At 40.9% G+C, this 19,249-nt stretch overlaps 1 protein-coding gene across 1 annotated transcript in view; it reads right to left on the bottom strand.

Annotated features, from left to right (window-relative positions):
* LOC109928031 (zinc finger and BTB domain-containing protein 11) overlaps positions 1-19,249 on the bottom strand; it is a 33,514-nt gene that overhangs the window by 1,848 nt on the left and 12,417 nt on the right. Inside the window, exons 6-11 of the mRNA XM_048603067.1 lie at positions 18,913-19,119; positions 15,427-15,571; positions 13,263-13,380; positions 7,077-7,235; positions 2,106-2,281; positions 1-364 (exon numbers count right to left, since the gene is read on the bottom strand). The exon at positions 1-364 is cut by the window's left edge and continues 1,848 nt beyond it. Of these exons, the coding sequence (XP_048459024.1) occupies positions 1-364; positions 2,106-2,281; positions 7,077-7,235; positions 13,263-13,380; positions 15,427-15,571; positions 18,913-19,119 (1,169 nt within the window). The remainder of the gene's footprint in view (positions 365-2,105; positions 2,282-7,076; positions 7,236-13,262; positions 13,381-15,426; positions 15,572-18,912; positions 19,120-19,249) is intronic.

Genomic DNA, 19,249 nt, shown 5'->3' with positions numbered 1-19,249 from the left:
TCCACCGCCTCCACCGCTCCCATTGTTTCTCCAGTGACTATGACAGTTTCAATTTCTTCACCAATTAAATCTGATTTTTCCAATTCATCTTTCATGTCAGCAGCTAAAATTCTGATTGCATGTTCTACCTGCGTCCCCTGATTGTGGAATTGAAGTGTGTCTTTCTCTAGCATTATTTTGCCAGGAACTTGCTCTTTATGAAACTTAGTCATATGCTTGCGCAAGCTACGAGCATCGATGTATGCGTCATTACATATTGGGCAGACATATGGCCGTTCTCCTGTGTGTGTTCTCACATGCCGCTTGAGAGAACGGGCATCTGCCCAGGCTACACCGCAAGTCAAACATTCAAATGGCTTTACTCCTAAATAAAAAGAGAAATAGTTTATGCAACACATCAGCTTTACTTAAAATAATTTCATTTCCACGAATATTCTGTCTTGTTCTGAGAAGGACGATTATAATACACAGCAAGGTTCCATACGTAGCAAATGATAATTTGGCCAGATGAGTTGTTTTTGGTCATGTTGATTGAGGCAAAAACGTTAGGCATAAGACAACATGAGTGAATATCTTGTGTTAAGTAATTCTATGAATATCCAACTGCACTTTCACAATTACTTAAATTTGAAAGATACAACTCTTCAATTATTCAATTTATAAATGCATTGTATGTTATAACATTGTATGATACAGGCCAAGATTGTCTCAGGTTTATACAATGATAGGTTTGCTGTTTATAATTCAGTTAGAATGGAAGTCAATTGAATTGAACCCCCATTTAGGGTAGAGGACAATATTGTAGCCAGAATTTTCATTTTTAATTGTTTCTTGTGATATTGCTGGAAAACAATTCACTACCTCCAAGAGGAAAATTAAAGGTAGGAAAGAAAGACCTTGTTCATTTTTCCAGTAGGTATCGAACTACTGTTATTTTCTCTCCTAAAATAGTAAGATGTCTTCAATAAAGAAACAAAATTTTTGATATCTATTATCCACAGAATGAATATCCATTTATACCTTAACACATATGTACATATGTAGGTATTTACAAAGCAGTCAAGTGTTTGTATTGACAATGTAGACTAGACTAAGAGCAATGAATACAGAATTCTACACTAAAGTATGTACATGCACATCACTGCAAGGAATATCTGGGGTATTGGACAATGAAGAAACAAAAAAGTTAAACAGGTGTTGCATGTCTTGAATTGTGTGAAAAATTGTATAGGAAGGGTGTAGAGTGATTGACTAGACCACAGTGTTGCACAGGAACAGATCCTTTGGCATGAAAGGGAGTTTAAAGGAATAGGTCTTCAGTGGTGGTATCATGCAGTTGGTAGTGGAAATAGAGGCTGATGCATTGAATTCAAAGTGGAGTGGAGGGTAAGAACAAGGGGAATCATTATTAAGATTATCAGATGGAGAAGAGGTGGGAATTAGGTGAGACACAGGCGAGAAAATAACATTAGTTTGATACCTCCTGGAAAAACGCAATGCTTGGTTGACAGAAAATGTAGACAAATCAGAAGTACTGATACAGATGCATTAGAGGAGGAGAAACTGGGAGAATGGAATGTTTGATACCCTGTGCAGTAAGTTCTCCCCAATCATGTGCCTCAAAGGGAATGTATGTATGTAGTCCAAATTATTTGTAAAAGGAAACAGATCTGCAAACAAAATATGAATAATATATTTCAAACCTGAAGGATCTTATACTTCAACTGATGGCACAAAGTACAATCCACCACAAATTATGAAATATCCCTGATATTTTTAGCCAATTTACCTGGGGATGCCAAATGAGGAATGAGCCACTGCACTAAGGAAGCGAGAAGCAAAAGGAGGATAGAGGGAATACACTCATCATTAGATCAACACGACTAGCAGAATAGTACAACAAAGTGAAAAGGAAATGTATACTATAGATTATTTTCCCAAATATTCATCATTTTGATAATGTGTTACATTGTAACATTTCAATTTTTCCACCACTGTGGCACCTGCAAATCATCTACAAATTTTAGGAATGTGATAATCAATTGGTGCCTATATTAGCCTGAAAAACAGATTTAAAGTGAATATAAAATATGTAATTAACTCACCCTGATGATTGTTCATATGTCTCCTATATTCTCTAAGTTGGGAAAACTTTTTCCCACAATGTTCACAGGTACGATCAAGCATCTGCTTGGCTCTGCCTTTCTTGCCATGAGTAGCTTTCTTTACATGTCGCCTGAAAAGTGCTTTCTCAAAGAATTCTTTTCCACAGACATTACACCTGAAAGTAGAAAATATCAATTGTGTACATACTACTTCCTTTGGTCTCAGATGGTTATCTTCTTCTGTGAGGAAATATTGAAGTGAACCAGAATGTATATTTAGTCAAAGATGGTCACATTTAAACCTATGCTTTCTGATCTTCAATAAATGAGATGAATTGGAGTAATTTTTTGGACAGTTACTGAGGAAGGGTCACTGGATCCAAAACATTTAACTCTGATTTCTGTCCACAGATGCTGCCAGACTGGCTGAGCTTTTCCAGTGATTTCTGTTTTTGCTTGACAATTACCAGTCATCTTGAGCTGATGACCTAGCACTGCTGCCTCACACTGTCAGAGACCCAGGTGACTGACTGCGTGGAGTTTGCACATTCTCCCCATGTCTGTGTGGGCTTCCTCCAGCTCGGTGGGTTAGCCATGGTAATTGCAGGGTTACAGGGATAGGGTATCGGGATGTGTCTGGGTGGGATGCCCTTCAAAGGGTTGGTGTGGACTCAATGGACCGCATGGCCTGCTTCCACACTGTAGTGATTCTATTCTATGATTAGTCCCGAAATAGCAAGACCTTTGTTGCATTCCCTCTATGGAATATATATCTTTTTTAAGGAAGAGACTAAAACTTCACACAATACTCCAGATCTGATCCCACCAAGGCACAGTACAACTGCATTAAGAATTCCTTGGTCCTGTACTCAAACCCTCTTGCAATGAAGGCTAACGTATTATTGGCTTTCCTGTTTGCCATACATGCATGCTTGTTTTCAATGAACTTTGGTACAAGGAAATCCAAGACCCCTTGTACATCAACCTTTCGCAATCTATCACCATTTAAGTAATACTTCGTTATTTTGTTTTTCTTACCAAGTGGACAACTTCACACCCATCCGTATTATACTGCAGCTGTCATGTATTTGATGACTAGATTAATCTAGTCCTATCTGCCAGCATTTGGTCCATATACCTCTAAACCCCTCCTTTTCATGTACCCATCCAGATGCCTTTTAAATGTCATAGTTGTACCAGCCTCCATCATTTCATCTGGCAGCTCATTCCATACACGCACTACTCTCTGCATGAAAAAGTTGCCCCTTAGGTCACTTTTAAATGATTGGCCTGAAGGTGGATAAGCCACCTGGACCAGATGGACTACACCCCAGAGTTCTAACGGAGATAGGTGAAGAGATAGTGGAAGCGTTAGTGGTGACCTTTTAGGAATTGCTCGAATCAGGGAGGGTCCCAGAGGACTGGAAAATCGCTAACGTGAACCCCTGTTTAAAAAGGGAGTAAGGCAAAGGATGGAAAATTACAGGCTGATTAGCCTAACCTCGGTCGTGGGTAAGATTTTGGAGTCTATTGTAAAGGATGAGATTTCTGAATATTTGGAAGTGTATGGTAAAGTAGGGCAAAGTCAGCATGGTTTCATCAAGAGGAAGTCATGGCTGACAAATCTGCTAGAGTTCTTTGAGGAAGTAACGAGCAGGGTAGACCAAGGAGAGCCAATGGATGTTATCTACCTGGACTTGAAGAAGGCCTTTGACAAAGTGCCGCACAGAAGGCTGCTGAGTAAGATAAGGGCCCATGGTGTTAGTGGCAAGGTGCTAACATGGATAGAAGATTGGCTGTCTGGCAGAAAGCAGACAGTGGGGATAAAAGGGTCTTTCTCAGGATGGCAGCCAGTGACAAGTGGTGTTCCCCAAGGGTCAGTGACCACAACTTTTCACTCTATACATTAATAATCTAGATGAAGGAACTGTGGGCATTCTGGCTAAATCTGTAGACGATACAAAGATAGGTGGAGGGACAGGTAGTATTGAGGTGGTGGGGAGGCTGCAGAAAGATTTAGACAGGTTAGGAGAGTGGGCAAAGAAGTGGCAGATGGAGTCCAACATGGGAAAGTGTGAGGTCATATACTTTGGTAAGAAGAATAAAAGCATGGACTATTTTCTAAATGGGGAGAAAATTCAGAAGCCTGAAGTGTAAAGAGACTTGGGAGTTCTAGTCCAGGATTCTCTCAAGGTAAACTTGCAGGTTGAGTCAGTAGTCAGGAAGGCAAATGCAATGTTGGCATTTAATTTGAGAGGACTTGAATATAAAATCAGGGATGTACTCCTGAGGCTTTATAAGACTCTGCTCAGGCCACATTTGGAGTATTGCGTGCAGTTTTGGGCCCCATCTCTCAGGAAGGATGTACTGGCCCTGGAGTGGGTTCAGAGGAGGTTCACGAGAACGGTCCCGGGAATGAAAAGCTTAACGTATGAGGAACATTTAAGGACTCTGGGACTATACTCATTGGAGGTTAGAAGGATGAGGGAAGATCTAATTGAAACTTACAGAATACTGAATGGCCTGGACAGAGTGGATGTTGGGAAGATGTTTCAATTGGTAGGAGAGACTAGGACCCATGGGCACAGCCTTACAGTAAAGGGAAGACCTTTTAGAATGGAGATAAGGAGAAATTTCTTCAGCCAGAGAGTGGTGAATCTATGGAATTCACTGCTGCAGAAGGCTGTGGAGGCCAGATCATTGAGTACATTTAAGACTGAGATAGATTATCAAGGGGATCAAGGGTTGCAGGGAGAAAGCGGGAGAATGGGGTCGAGGAACTTATCAGCCAGGATTGAATGGCGAAGTAGACTCGATGGGCCGAATGGCCTAATTTCTGCTCCTATGTCTTATGGTCTTATAAATCTTACCCCTCTCATCTTAAACCTCTGCCCTCTAGTTTTGGAATCCCCTACTCTGGGAAAAGGCCTTGGAAATTCACTCCATCTATGCCCCTCATGATTTTATAAACTTCTATAAGGTCACCCGTCAGCCTCCAATAATGCACTGACCAATAAAGGCAGGCATACCAAATGCTTTCTTCACTATCCTGCCTACCTGCAACTGCACCTTCAAGGAACTACGAACCTGCACCCCAAAGTCTCTTTGTTCGGCAACACTCCCCAGGATCCTATCATTAAGTCCTGCCCTGATTTGCCTTACCCAAATGCAACACCTCACATTTATATAAATTCAACTCCATCTAATCAAGGTCTCACTGTATTCTGAGATAACTTTCTTCACTATCTACTACCCACCAATTTTGGTGTCATCAGCAAACCTACCAATCGTCCCTCTTATATTCACATCCAAATCGTTTATTACTCAACTTGTCTCAATTGCCCCTAAAAATCTTGAAATTCTTTCTACCACTCATACACTCACTTCGTGTCATCAACAAATTTGGAAATATTATAATCTATTCCCTCATCCAAATCCTTGTTACAGATTATGAATAGCTGGGACACAAATGCTGGTCTTTGTGGTACTACACGTACCACCGCCTTCCACTCTAAAAATGACCCATTTATTCCTCACTCTTTGTTTCCTATGTTCTAATGGATTCTCAATCCATGCCAGTATATTCCCACCACCTGTGCTTTGATTTTGCACAATTCACCAAAAACTTTCTGAAAATACAAAAATACCACATCTACTGGTTTGCCCTCAACTATTCTATTAGTTACATTTAAATCAAGCCAGTGTATTGCTTAACACTTCCAAGTAGCACATCAGAGATACTGAAAGCACATATTCAAACCCAAGGAAAGCTGTATACAGTTTCTCCCCAGTGGTACTTGGTTTTATTAAATGTAAATGTTTAATTAGATGTTTGATAACAATGATGAAGAAAATCAAACTTCCAGCCTCCATGCATGCTACTTCAAATATCTCAACAAAATTAAACAAAGAACTACTGAAGCTGGAGATCTGAAAAACAAAAACAGGAATTGCTGGAGAAACTCAGCAGGTATGGCAGTATCTGTGCAGAGAAAACAAAGTTAACATAGAGTCCATTGTTCCTTTTTCAGAACTGGTATCCAAATTGTATTATATCTACCATATAAATGTTCAGCGCTATTGTTGCAGCAAAAAGATAGGGGATGCAAATATGGTGCTGTTTCTTTTACATTCCTTTCCTGCTGTATTAAAAACTATCAAAAACTTAAATGACTGTCAAATGAAAAGTAAAATTAAAACAAATTGATTAATGCCTGTAAGGATTTTAAACAGACATGCAACTCGACAAGTAGAAATTAAACTGAATTCAAGAATATTCCTTTCAAGATAAATTCAATTTTCCCAAGAAGAGGTTGCTTATCCCAATCGTCTCAAAATAACTTGACAAAACACAGAAGTGGAATGTGGAATAACCACTACATTACTAGAAACATTTAAGTGTATTTTGTCCATAAAAAAGGAACATTTAAATTAATAGTGAACACAAATAAGAGACAGGCTTGATCAGAACCTGAGATTTTAAATATTGAATCACTAAGATACTGTGGGACGACTTAAGAATTATTGAACGCTAAAAATCCCATTCCTTGAATTCAACTCTTGGAATTCTGTTTAAAATTCTAATTAATATGCTGTTCAACATTGAACAAATGATTAGTGGGCAAATTTTATTCAATTATGATGAGGTATTGAAATTTACAACCAGGAAACATCCAGGTTAAGTGATCACAGCACACTGATAGTGCAAAACTTGGCCCTCATAATCACTGCCAATACTACACCTCAGCAATAATCAGCGTTCAGAAAACTGGGAAAAGAATATGCTGCTCACCCAGCCAGAAATACAAATATACACATCTTCTCAGTTGATATTGTGAACTTGCTTTCAATTTTTTTTGACAACGAAAGCTAAACCGCATTTTATTAATCACTAGGGAATAATGGATGGACTATTGAACATTTCTGGGACATAATGATTATTTTTCCTGGAGAAAAATCAACTGCACTTACTTATATGGCTCTGTAACAGAATGTGCTTTTACGTGAGAATACCAGTCTTTCTTCCAGCTATAGCACTTCCCACAGATCTGGCACTGAAATGGCTTAACCCCGAGGTGCTTGTACAAGTGTTGCTGCAGATCCCGTGCTTCATAAAAACTTCGTTCACATCTACAAAAAAAAAAGAGAACTTGTCATAAGTCTTTTACATTTAGGCTTTACGACAATTAGTACTGTCAGCTGTTTAACCTTTTGTATAAGAATCTAATTTCAGTCATTTTCAAAGTGTTTCAAAGTCAAGATATTCAATCAGATCCAGATTCACATGACCATAATCTGACTATGACCAGACTGTGGAGTAAAATGGGAAAAAATACAATTGAACCCAGAATTTACCAATAGAATTGCTTGGTATAGTCTCATCAGAAGTCAGTGGCAACAGAAGCAAAACTTACAGACATCATTGAACACTGGGTACTCCAGAAATGAACGGCTTTAACAGGCCAGTGAGAGTCTCAATAGTGGTAGAGAAAACATTTGAGAAAATTCTGAAGGAGAAGTGTTGGGTATAGTAGGACTAAGTTAAGCTTAAGAGTAAAAATGGCAGGAGATCCCAGACCCGTGTTGTGCTCCTCTTGCTCAATGTGGGAGCTCAGGGACGCGGCTGAGGTCTCTGACTCCTACACGTGCAGGAAGTGTGTCCAGCTGCAGCTCTTGTTAGACCGCATGACGGCTCTGGAGCTGCGGATAGACTCACTTTGGAGCATCCGCGATGCTGAGGAAGTCGTGGATAGCATGTTTAGCAAATTGGTCACACTGCAGATTAGGATTGCTGAGGGACAAAGGGAATGGGTGACCAAAAGGCAGAAAAAAAAGCAGGAAGGCAGTGCAGGTGTCCCCTGCGGTCATCTCCGTCCAAAACAGGTATACCGTTTTGGATACTGTTGGGGGAGATGGCTCACCAGGGGAAGGCAGCAGTAGCCAGGTTCATGGCACCGTGGCTGGCTCTGCTGTACAGAAGGGCGGGAGAAAGAGTGGAAGGGCTATAGTCATAGGGGATTCGATTGTAAGGGGAGCAGAGAGGCGGTTCTGTGGTCGAAAACGAGACCCCTGAATGGAATGTTGCCTCCCAGGTGCACGGGTCAGGGATGTCTCAGATCGACTGCAGGACATTCTGAAGAGGGAGGATGAACAGCCAGCTGTCGTGGTGCATATAGGCATTAATGATATAAGTAAAAAACAGGATGAGGTCCTACAAGCAGAATTTAGGGAGTTAGGAGCCAAGTTAAAAAATAGGACCTCAGAGGTAGTAATCTCAGGATTGCTACCAGTGCCACGTGCTAGTCAAAGTAGAAATGAAAGAATAGGCAGGATAAATGAGTGGCTTGAGAGATGGTGCAGGAGGGAGGTGTTCAGATTTCTGGGACATTGGGACCAGTTCTGGGGGAGGTAGGACTATTACAAATCAGACAGTCTACACCTGGGCAGGACTGGAACCAATGTCCTAGGGGGTGCTTTCGCTAATGCTGTTGGGGAGGGTTTAAACTAATGTGGCAGGGGGATGGGAATCAAATGAGGAGGTTAGTGGGCAGTAAGGAGGTAGTAACTAAAGCCTGTAAGGAACTAGATAATGAAGTCAGTGTGACTAAGGGGAAGAGTAGGCAGAGAGCAGATGATGAATGCAAAGGGACAGGTGATCTGAGGTGCATTTGTTTTAATGCGAGAAGTGTAGTAGGTAAGGAAGATGAACTTATGGCTTGGATTAGTACCTGGGAGTATGATGTTATTGCTGAGACTTGGTGGAGGGAAGGGCAAGATTGGCAACTAAATATCCCAGGATATTGATGCTTCAGGCGGGATAGAGAGGGAGGTAAAAGGGGTGGAAGAGTTGCATTACTGGTCAAACAGGATATCACAGCTGTGCTGAAGGAGGGCACTATGGAGACTCGAGCAGTGAGGCAATATGGCCAGAGCTCAGAAATAGGAAGGGTGCGGTAACAATGTTGGGGCTGTACTACAGGCTTCCCAACAGCGAGCGTGAGATAGAGGTACAAATATGTAGACAGATTATGGAAAGATGTAGGAGCAACAGGGTGGTGGTGATGGGAGATTTTAATTTTCCCAACATTGACTGGGATTCACTTAGTGTTAGGGGTTTAGATGGAGCAGAATTTGTAAGGAGCATCCAGGAGGGTTTTATGGAGTAGTATGTAAATAGTCCAACTCGGGAAGGGGCCATACTGGACCTGGTGTTGGGGAATGAGCCCGGCCAGGTGGTTAAAGTTTCAGTAGGGGATTACTTTGGGAATAGTGATCACAATTCCGTAAGTTTTACAATACTCATGTACAAAGACGGGAGTGGTCCTAAAGGAAGAGTGCTAAACTGGGGGAAGGCCAACTAAAGTAAGATTCGACAGGAGCTGGGGAATGTGGATTGGAAGTAGCTGTTCGAGGGTAAATCCACACTTGATATGTGGGAGGCTTTTAAAGAGAGGTTGATTAGAGTGCAGGACAGACATGTCCCTGTGAAAATGAGGGATAGAAAGGGCAAGATTAGGGAACCATGGATGACAGGTGAAATTGTGAGACTAGCAAAGAGGAAAAAGGAAGCATACATAAGGTCTAGGCGACTGAAAACAGACGAAGCTTTGGAAGAATATCGGGAAAGTAGGACCAATCTGAAACGAGGAATTAAGAGGGCTAAAAGGGGTCATGAAATATCTTTAGCAGACAGGGTTAAGGAAAATCCCAAAGCCTTTTATTTGTACGTAAGGAGCAAGAGGGTAACTAGAGAAAGGGTTGGCCCATTCAAGGACAAAGGAGGGAAGTTATGCGAGGAGTCAGAGAAAATGAGATTCTTAATGAGTACTTTGCGTCGGTATTCACTGAGGAGAGGAACATGATGGACGTTGAGGTTAGGGATGGATGTTTGATTACTCTCGGTCAAGTTGGCATGGTGGGGGGGGGGGTGGCGAGTGTTGGGTGTTCTAAAAGGCATTAGGGTGGACAAGTCCCCAGGTCTGGATGGGATCTATCCCAGGTTACTGAGGGAAGCGAGAGAGAAAATAGCTGAGGCCTTAACAGATATCTTTGCAGCATCCTTGAGCACGGGTGAGGTCCTGGAGGACTGGAGAATTGCTAATGTTGTCCCCTTGTTTAAGAAAGGTAGCAAGGATAATCCAGGAAATTATAGACCGGTGAGCCTGACATCAGTGGTGGGGTAACTGCTGGAGAAGATATTGAGGAATAGGATCTGTTTACATTTGGAAGAAAATGGGCTTATTAGTGATAGGCAGCATGGTTTTGTGCAGGGAAGGTCATGTCTTACCAACTTGATAGAATTCTTTGAGGAAGTGACAAAGTTGATAGACGAGGGAAGGGCTGTAGATGTCATATACATGGACTTCAGTAAGGCATTTGATAAGGTTCCCCATGGTAGGCTGATGGAGAAAGTGAAGTCGCATGGGGTCCAGGGTGTACTCGCTAGATGGATAGAGAACTGGCTGGGCAACAGGAGACAGAGAGTTGTAGTGGAAGGGAGTTTCTCAAAATGGAGAACTGTGACCAGTGGTGTTCCACAGGGATCCGTGTTGGGACCATTGTCATTTGTGATATACATAAATGACCTGCAGGAAGGTATAGATGGTCTGATTAGCAAGTTTGCAGATGACACTAAGATTGGTGGAGTAGCAGATAGTGAAGGGGACTGTCAGAGAATGCAGCAGAATATAGATAGATTGGAGAGTTTGGCGGAGAAATGGCAGATGGAGTTCAATCCAGGCAAATGCAAGGTGATGCATTTTGGAAGATCCAATTCAAGAGCGAACTATACGGTAAATGGAAAAGCCCTGGGGAAAATTAATGCACAGAGAGACCTGGGTGTTCAAGTCCATTGTATGCTGAAGGTGGCAACGCAGGTTGATAGAGTGGTCAAGAAGGCATACGGCATGCTTTCATTCATCGGACGGGGTATTGGCAGGTCATGTTACAGTTGTATAGGACTTTGGTTCAACCACATTTGGAATTCTGCGTACAGTTCTGGTCGCCACGTTACCAAAAGGATGTGGGTGCTTTGGAGAGGGTGCAGAGGAGGTTCACCAGGATGTTGCCTGGTATGGAGGGCGCTAGTTATGAAGAGAGGTTGAGTAGATTAGGATTATTTACATTAGAAAGACGGAGGTTGAGGGGGGACCTGATTGAGGTCTACAAAATCATGAGAGGTATAGACAGGGTGGATAGCAAGAAGCTTTTTCCCCCCCAGAGTGGGAGACTCAATTACTAGGGGTCATGATTTCAAGGTGAGAGGGGAAAAGTTTAAGGGAGATATGCGTGGAAAGTTCTTTACGCAGAGGGTGGTGGGTGCCTAGAATGCGTTGCCAGTGGAGGTGGTAGAGGCTGGCACGATAGCGTCATTTAAGATGTATCTAGACAGATACATGAATGGGCAGGGCGCAGAGGGATACAGATCCTTGGAAAATAGGTGACAGGTTTAGATAGAGGATCTGGATTGGCGCAGGCTTGGAGGGCTGAAGGGCCTGTTCCTGTGCTGTAATTTTCTTTGTTCTTTGAGACAACTTATTTCCCTTGAAGAGGCAAGGTTTGATCAAAGATAGTCAGCATAGCTTTTTCAGAGGGAGATCAGGCCTAACAAATTTAACTGAATTTTTTGAAGTGGTGATTAGGTGTATAGATGTAGTTGATATAGTTTATATGGATTTCAACAAAGCCTTTGATAAAGTCTCACATGGGAGACTGAGAAAGAAGGTAGAAGCATATGGGATCTAGAGTAACTTGGCTAGTTGAATCCAAAATTGGCTTAGTGGTAGGAGACAGAAGGTGGTGGTAGAAGTGTGACTGGAGCCCTGTGCCTACTGCCATACCACAGGGATCAGTGCTGGTCCCTTAATATTTGTGATACATATAAACAACATAGAAGAAAATGTGGGGTTGATGATATATTTGCAGATGACATGAAGATTGGCCAGATGATTAGTAGTGAGGTCTTAAATTACAGGAGCATCCCACCCAGAACAACCCTATCCCCATAAACCCACATATCCCTGGACGTTACTGGCAATTTTGGGCAGCATGGTGGCTCGGTGGTTAGCACTGCTACCTCGCAGTGCTGGGAAACTGGGTTCGATTCCAGCCCCAGGTGACTGTCCGTGTGGAGTTTGCACATTCTCTCCACGTCTGTGTGGGTTTCCTCCAGGTGCTCGGGTTTCCTCCCACAGTCCAAAGATAAGCAGGTTAGGTCGACTGGCCATAGATGTGCAGGTGGATTATCCGTGGGAAATGTAGGTTCACAGGGATAGTTTGGGGGGTGGAATGCTCTTTAGAGGATCGGTATGGACTCAATGGGCCGAATGGCTTTCTTATACACTGTAGGAATTCCATGATTCTATGAATTTAGCATGGCAAATCTACCTAACCTGCACATCTTTGAACTTTTTACCCAAAGAGTGGCGAGAATCTGGAAGGCGCTGTCTCAGAGTGCAGTAGATTCCGGAAACCTCATAACCTTTAAAAAAAACGTGGATAACCGCTTGAAATCTCAATGTTCAAGGTGATGGGCCAAGTGCTGGAAAGTGGGATTCGTGCAGATAGATCAACACAGACTCGATGGGCCAAAGGGCCTCCTCTGTGCTGTATGATCTAATGACACTAAGGATTGTAATTCTTGATGTTCAGAACGCCTCAAATCTAAAATTGGATCGGTATAAAGCCAGGCCTGAGGCCATGCTTGCCTAATTTTCACAGCATAACAATTGCAGGGCAAGTTCACCACCACACACATTAAAAGATATTGTACTTGGACAGTAATGTGGATGGCATCATCTGCACTTTATAAACCCATTCAACAGAATGAAAATGGGCAGTTTCTATGAATGCAAAGTGAATAAGTTATCCCAGCTATGATAAAAGTGAGCTCTGTAGAAATGCAAGATACAGCTGGTGGTGTTGCTGGCCAGTGAAGATCACTTTGCAGTCCTTATCATGCATACTATTTTAAACAAGTTTTACTTTTAAGTGCAAATATTACATATTAAATATTTATGCCAAGTTTTATACGTTCAAATTTTGAGGCTTTTTATTCCAGTCCATGTGAAACTTCTTGGTAATCATTTATTTCTAATATACTTTCTATTGCTCTGCAAGGCACAACAAATGTAAAAATCAGTCTATTTTCCAACTTACTGGGTGCATTGAAAGTTTCTGACTTCCGGCTTTGGCAAATGTCTTTTTAAGTGCTTGCTAAGACCAGAGGCACGTTTGAAACATTTTCCACAAGTTGAACAGAGGTATTTAGATTCCCCTGAAATAATTAAAAAACATACCTTGCAAAACTTAATGAATGCCTTTTAAACACAAATCTATAAACATTACACTTAACACATTTACATAAAGAGAAAACTTATTTAATCAAATGTTTATGGAACATCTTTCAGTTTTCTAAGAAAGTGATTAGGAGGATAGGAAAGGTAAGGATAAGAACTTATCATTCAAATATTTTCCTATTTTTATTCTACTACATTTATGCAGTACTTTAAACAAAATGTTCCAAATAAAGAAAATAGAAACAAACCACAAAGGAAGTTTTAACCAGAGATGGACTGAGGTAGGGTGGAAGTAGTCAGGAGTAGGTAATCCTTATGAAGGAGAGGACATAGGGTTGGAAATTCAGATTGTGGTTGCAAACAGTCTGGTTTAATGAGGCAATTAGCAGGAAAATGGATGGAGTCAACAGCAAAATGTGTAAGAGTTGATTTTGTAGAGGAGCAAAACGTTGGCTTCAGTCTTCTGAATCTCAAAACCTCTCCATTTCCCTCCTCCTGCAAAATCTCCCAGAAATTCACCTTTTTGACCATGGATGACTGACAGGATCCATCACAGGATGTCAAACAAGCAGTCTGAAGACAGGGAGTTCAAGCTGCATAAAGGGATGTAATCAACTTAAGTGTGAAGTTACTCACTTGTCCGAACAAATGTTGTCAAGGACCACATGCAGGTGAGGAAGTGGTAGGGGGCTAGCGAGAACAGACATGGATCCTTGACACACTTAGAAGACAATTATGCAAAAGGTGGGAACAGAAGCTATCTGCTCAATAGAGTTGAAGATAGGGATTGGAGGACAATGATGCAATCAACTATGTTGAGGCTGGATAAAGACGGAGAAGGATAATTCATTGCTGATCTACAACAACAGATTCATACAACTTCTTTAACATAGTAAATCACTCCAAGGTGCTTCACAGTAGTGGTAGCAAATGAGACCTCTGCACTGGTTTCCTCCGGGTTCTCTGGTTCCTCCCACAGTCTAAGGATGTGCAAGTCAGGTGGATTGGCCATACTAAATTGCCCATATTGTGTCTAGGTGAAATAGCGACGGGAAATGCAACGGGTAGGGGTGTGGTTCTGTAATGGATGCTCTTTGGAAGGTTGGTGTGGACTTGATGGGTCGAATGGCCTGCTTCCACACTGTAGGGATTCCATGATTCTACGAAAATTGTTCACAGAGCCATATAATTCGATATTAAGGTACATGAGCAATAGCTTGGTTGAATAGGTGAGGAGCCTCTAAGAAAATAGAAGGGTGTAGGGAGAGAATTCCAGAGTTCTGTGACAAATGGGTCCCTTCTGTGTCATAAATGTTTCTACATTATTGGAACATAGAAACAAGAATTAGCCCCTTGAGCCTCTTCTGCCAATCAATGACATCATGACTGATCTGTGGCCTAACTCCTTATACCTGCCCTGGCCCATAACCCTTAATACATTAACTTAAAAAAAATCTCAGATTTAAAACTAACAACTGATCTAGCATCAATTGTCATTCGTGGAAGACAGTCCCAAATATCTATCATCCTTTGTGCGTGGAAGTTATTTTTAACATCTCTCTTGCACAGTCTAAAAATTAGGACCAGACAATGTCCCCTAGTTCCAGAGTCCTGAATCTATGGAAATAGTTTATCTTTATCTATTCTGTTTTTTTAAGTTAATATTTTGAAGACTTTGATCAGATTACCCCTTAACCTTCTAAATTCTAGTGTGAACAGGCCAATTTGTATAATCTCCCCATGTAACTTAAACCCTGTAACTTAAACCCTGAAATCAAGGTTTTCTTGCAAGCCGACGCTGTACTCCCTCCAAGGCCAATATATCCTTTCTAAGGTGTGGTGGTGCTCAGATCTGCTCAAAGTACTCCAAGTGGAGTTTAACCTGGATTTCTGCACTTGTTCATGTTATTTTGAGACCTGGCTGTTACCGGAGAAATTAAACTGGGACAGGAATAAAGAAATCATATATTTCCCATCATCTATCAACTGCAAACTATTATGTTTTTTGACCTTTATTACCTTACCTGTGTGAACACTGTTGTGTTCCTGAAGACTACGCTTTGTAGCAAATGATTTTTCACACACTTCACAACTGAATTCCCTTTTACCTTCATGATGAGCCATGTGCAGTCTTAAACTATGTTTATAGCCAAACGTCTTTCCACATATCTAGAGAATTGAGAATGTAAAAATACTAGTACATTTATGTCTGTTTCACGATACAACATGCTGCAGTCATGAAAACATTGACTGGGTTACAACTAAATGGGTATTGCATACTTTCCAGCATTTCATTTGACCATTCATTGTTTACACTCAGGTCAAACCCAATCCTGTTCTCAACCAGTGGCTGCACTGGTCACTGTACAGTAATCAGAAGAGGGAATCCTGATTTTTTTTTTTCCCCTTCTTCCAACTGTAACACCACTTCTTGATTCACAGCTGAGACCATATAACCAAGAGACCAGAAATCAAGCTAGGATCCTTACTAATTTGTTTAACTCAAAAGCTGAACATTCTAATGCTGGAAAACTGAGTTGAGTATTAATTTGGAGATATTAAGCAATTTCTGCACCAATTTTTCTGTTTAGATTAATATTCTACATTTTTGGAGATGATGAGAATGATGGTCAGCAGATTTTCCTTGTCCAATGCCATCAGATCCAAGTAATATCAACATTTCACTAAGTAATATATCAGAATTTATGCATCATTCATGTCACATAAACTAAGTTTTCCATTCTTGGCTCTATTTTAAAATATACTTTGTTTCTGCTGATTACAAAACAAACAGCATTATTCACAGTATTTTGTTTACTTTTGAAAAATAGATTTATTTGAAAAGTGTTATGGATATTAACAACTAATCAAATGTTCATATTAGAGAATGAAACACCAATTTAAGAAAGACAATTAGCTACATATTCCTTTTTTGAAGGAAAAAGTATGTTAATAATATTGATATATATTCCCATTTGTATTGATACTGTACGATAACTTCTGTTAAATATACGTAGCATCTCATGGAGACAATACTATAGTTGAGAACAGAAAGGATGGTGAAAGATATTTCAGGGATGTCCCACATGGGAGGCTAATAGCAAAGGGAAAGAGTCCAGGGGTCCAAGGAAATTTGGCAAATTGGATCCAGAATTGGCCGAGTGTGGAAAACAAGGGATGATGGTCGAGGGATGTCGTGTGATTGGAAGCCTGTGCCCAGTGGGTTCACAGGGAACAGTGCTGGCACCATAGTTGTTTGCGGTATATGAAATGATATAGGTTTGAATCAGGAAGGTTGAATAGCAAATGTGTGGGTAATACAAAAATTGGTGAGGTGACAAATAGTGCGGAAGATAGCCTTAGACTACAAGAGACTATAGACAGGCTAGGCAGATGAATGATTCATGGCAAATGGAATTCAATCCATGTAACTGTGAAGTGATGCACTTAGAGTCAGAGTCATACAGCATAGAAACAGATCCTTCGGTCCAACTTGTCCGCGCTAACCAGACATCCCAATCCGACCCACCCATTTGCCAGCATTTGGCCCATATCTCTCTAAACCCTTCCTATTCCCATCCGGATGTCTTTTAAATATTAAAATTGTACCCATCTCCGCCACTTTGTCTAGCAGCTCGTTCCATACACATACCACCTTCTGCATGAAAACTCTGCCCTCAGGTCCCTTTTAAATCTTTTCCCGCTCACATTAAACCTATACCCTCTAGTTTCAGACTCCCCTATCCTAGGAGAAAGGCCTTGGCTATTCACCCTATCCGTGCCCCTCATGATTTTATAAACCTCTGTAAGATCACCCTTCAGCCCCCGATACTCCAGAGGTAAAAAGCACAGCCTATTCCGCTTCTCCCCATAACTTAAACACTCCAGCACCAGCAACATCCATGGAAATCTCTTCTGTACCCTCTCAAGTTTAATAACATTCTTCTTATAGAAGGGTGACCAGAATTGTACGCAGTATTCTAAAAGTGGCCTCACTTGAGCAGGACAAATAAGGCAAGGGAATACCTGCTGAACAGCAGGACACTGGGAAGCATCAAGGAACAAACAGACCTTGGTGTGCATGTCTACTGGTCACTTCAGGTCACAGGACAGATAGAAAAAGTGTCTAAGAAGGCACATGGGATACTTGCCTTTATTAGCCAAGGCAGAGACTTTAAGAGCAGAAAGGTTATGCTTGAACTATATTAAATGCTAGTTAGGCGACAGCTAAAGAACTGTATGCAGTTCTGGAATCCACATTATAGGAAGGATGTGATAGCACTGGAGATAGTGCAGAAGAGATTTGCCAGGATATTGTTTGGGCTGGAGAGTTTAAATTGTGAAGATTGATCAGGTACACTGAGGCTGTTTTCCTTGAAGTAGAGGAGACTGGTAGGGGATATATGATAGAGATGCATAAACTTATGAAGGGTACAGATTGGGTAGGCATGAAGAAACTTCTCCCTTTGGTAGAGGGATCAATGACCAGGGCTATAGATTTAAGGTCAGAGGTAGGACGTTTAAGAGGGAATGTGAGGAAATTATTTTCAGCCAGAGGGTGGTGGGAATCTGGAACTCACTGTTTGCAATTGTGCTGGAGGCAGAAACCTTCATACTATGTGCCAAGTGCTGGGAAATAGGATTAGAATAGCAAGATGCTGGTTTTTGACCAACGCAGATTCAGTGAGCTGAGGGCCTTTTTCTACGCTGCAGACCTATATATGACTATGATTTTGTGCGATCGGAACTAATTCACACTTCAGGGTAACCGTGTCTGTAATTATATTTTAAGTTTAACTTACTTTGATCATTCACCTGCTATGTGGTATAAACAGCATACATAATAAGTTGAGCAATAACAGTACTGTGACGGTAAGGTGACATTAGAATTCATGGAATAAATCAATATTACAGTAAATAATTATAAATATTTACAAGCTTACTTAAGCTCCTCATATAAATAGCTGCTACATATATTCTTACTTTGTTAGCACAGATTTTTTGTAGTGCACTGTAAAATGATATTCTGCACGTAACAGAGTTTCTGATCTCGGGAATTATTTTTCTGTCAACAGAACAACATTTTTTGTAGTTTTGCAGCAACTCTATTAACGGTAATCAGAGATAATGATTTAATATTTTACAAATTTATCCAGTGGTAAAGGGTATAACAAACATTGTTTGCTAGAAAGATATTCAATTAGAAAAAGCCATGGTAAAACTGATCCATTCTAATTATATAAGGGAGCTCAAATCAATAGTTGTGCTTATTACTAACAAAATTGAGAATATCAGTGGCATGGTTACTCAGGCAACAATGAACATGTTAACCATCCGTAATTTGAAATTAGTACGGGTGTCCCTGGTTTGGTGTCTCACACAATTCTTTTTCTCTACAACACCTGTAACATACATGATATAATAATTTTAATGTAGAAAAACATCTCAAGGCACTAACCACATCTGAAAAATTCTATTTAAAATACAGCTGAATCACAACGAATTCTCACCTTGCACATATGTGGCTTCACACCTGTGTGTTTAAGCATATGAAGTCGTAAATTATAGGGTTTGGGTAACGTTTTTCCACAGATGTCACAGATAAACTGTCGTTTTGTCCTTCCTCCAGGACTCTCATCTATTTGCTCGTTGTTCCGTTTGTGTCGTAGAAGATGAGACAGCAAAGAGGCTTTGTAAAGGAACTCCTTCTCACAGAGCTAAACCATGGGTAAAATAATGAACTAAGATTACGGTCATTGTAAAGTCCTGAAGGGGAGTGCAAGCTTCATCGTTTGCACAAATGTTACAAGTTTGTTCATTTTTGCCACCCTTTCACCTTTCAGTAAT

The sequence above is a fragment of the Rhincodon typus genome, chromosome 11 (assembly GCF_021869965.1).
Source record: "Rhincodon typus isolate 14 chromosome 11, sRhiTyp1.1, whole genome shotgun sequence".
Lineage (NCBI taxonomy): Eukaryota > Metazoa > Chordata > Chondrichthyes > Orectolobiformes > Rhincodontidae > Rhincodon > Rhincodon typus.
The sequence above is the reverse complement of the archived record's forward strand: the minus strand, read 5'-3'. Positions and strand labels throughout refer to the sequence as shown.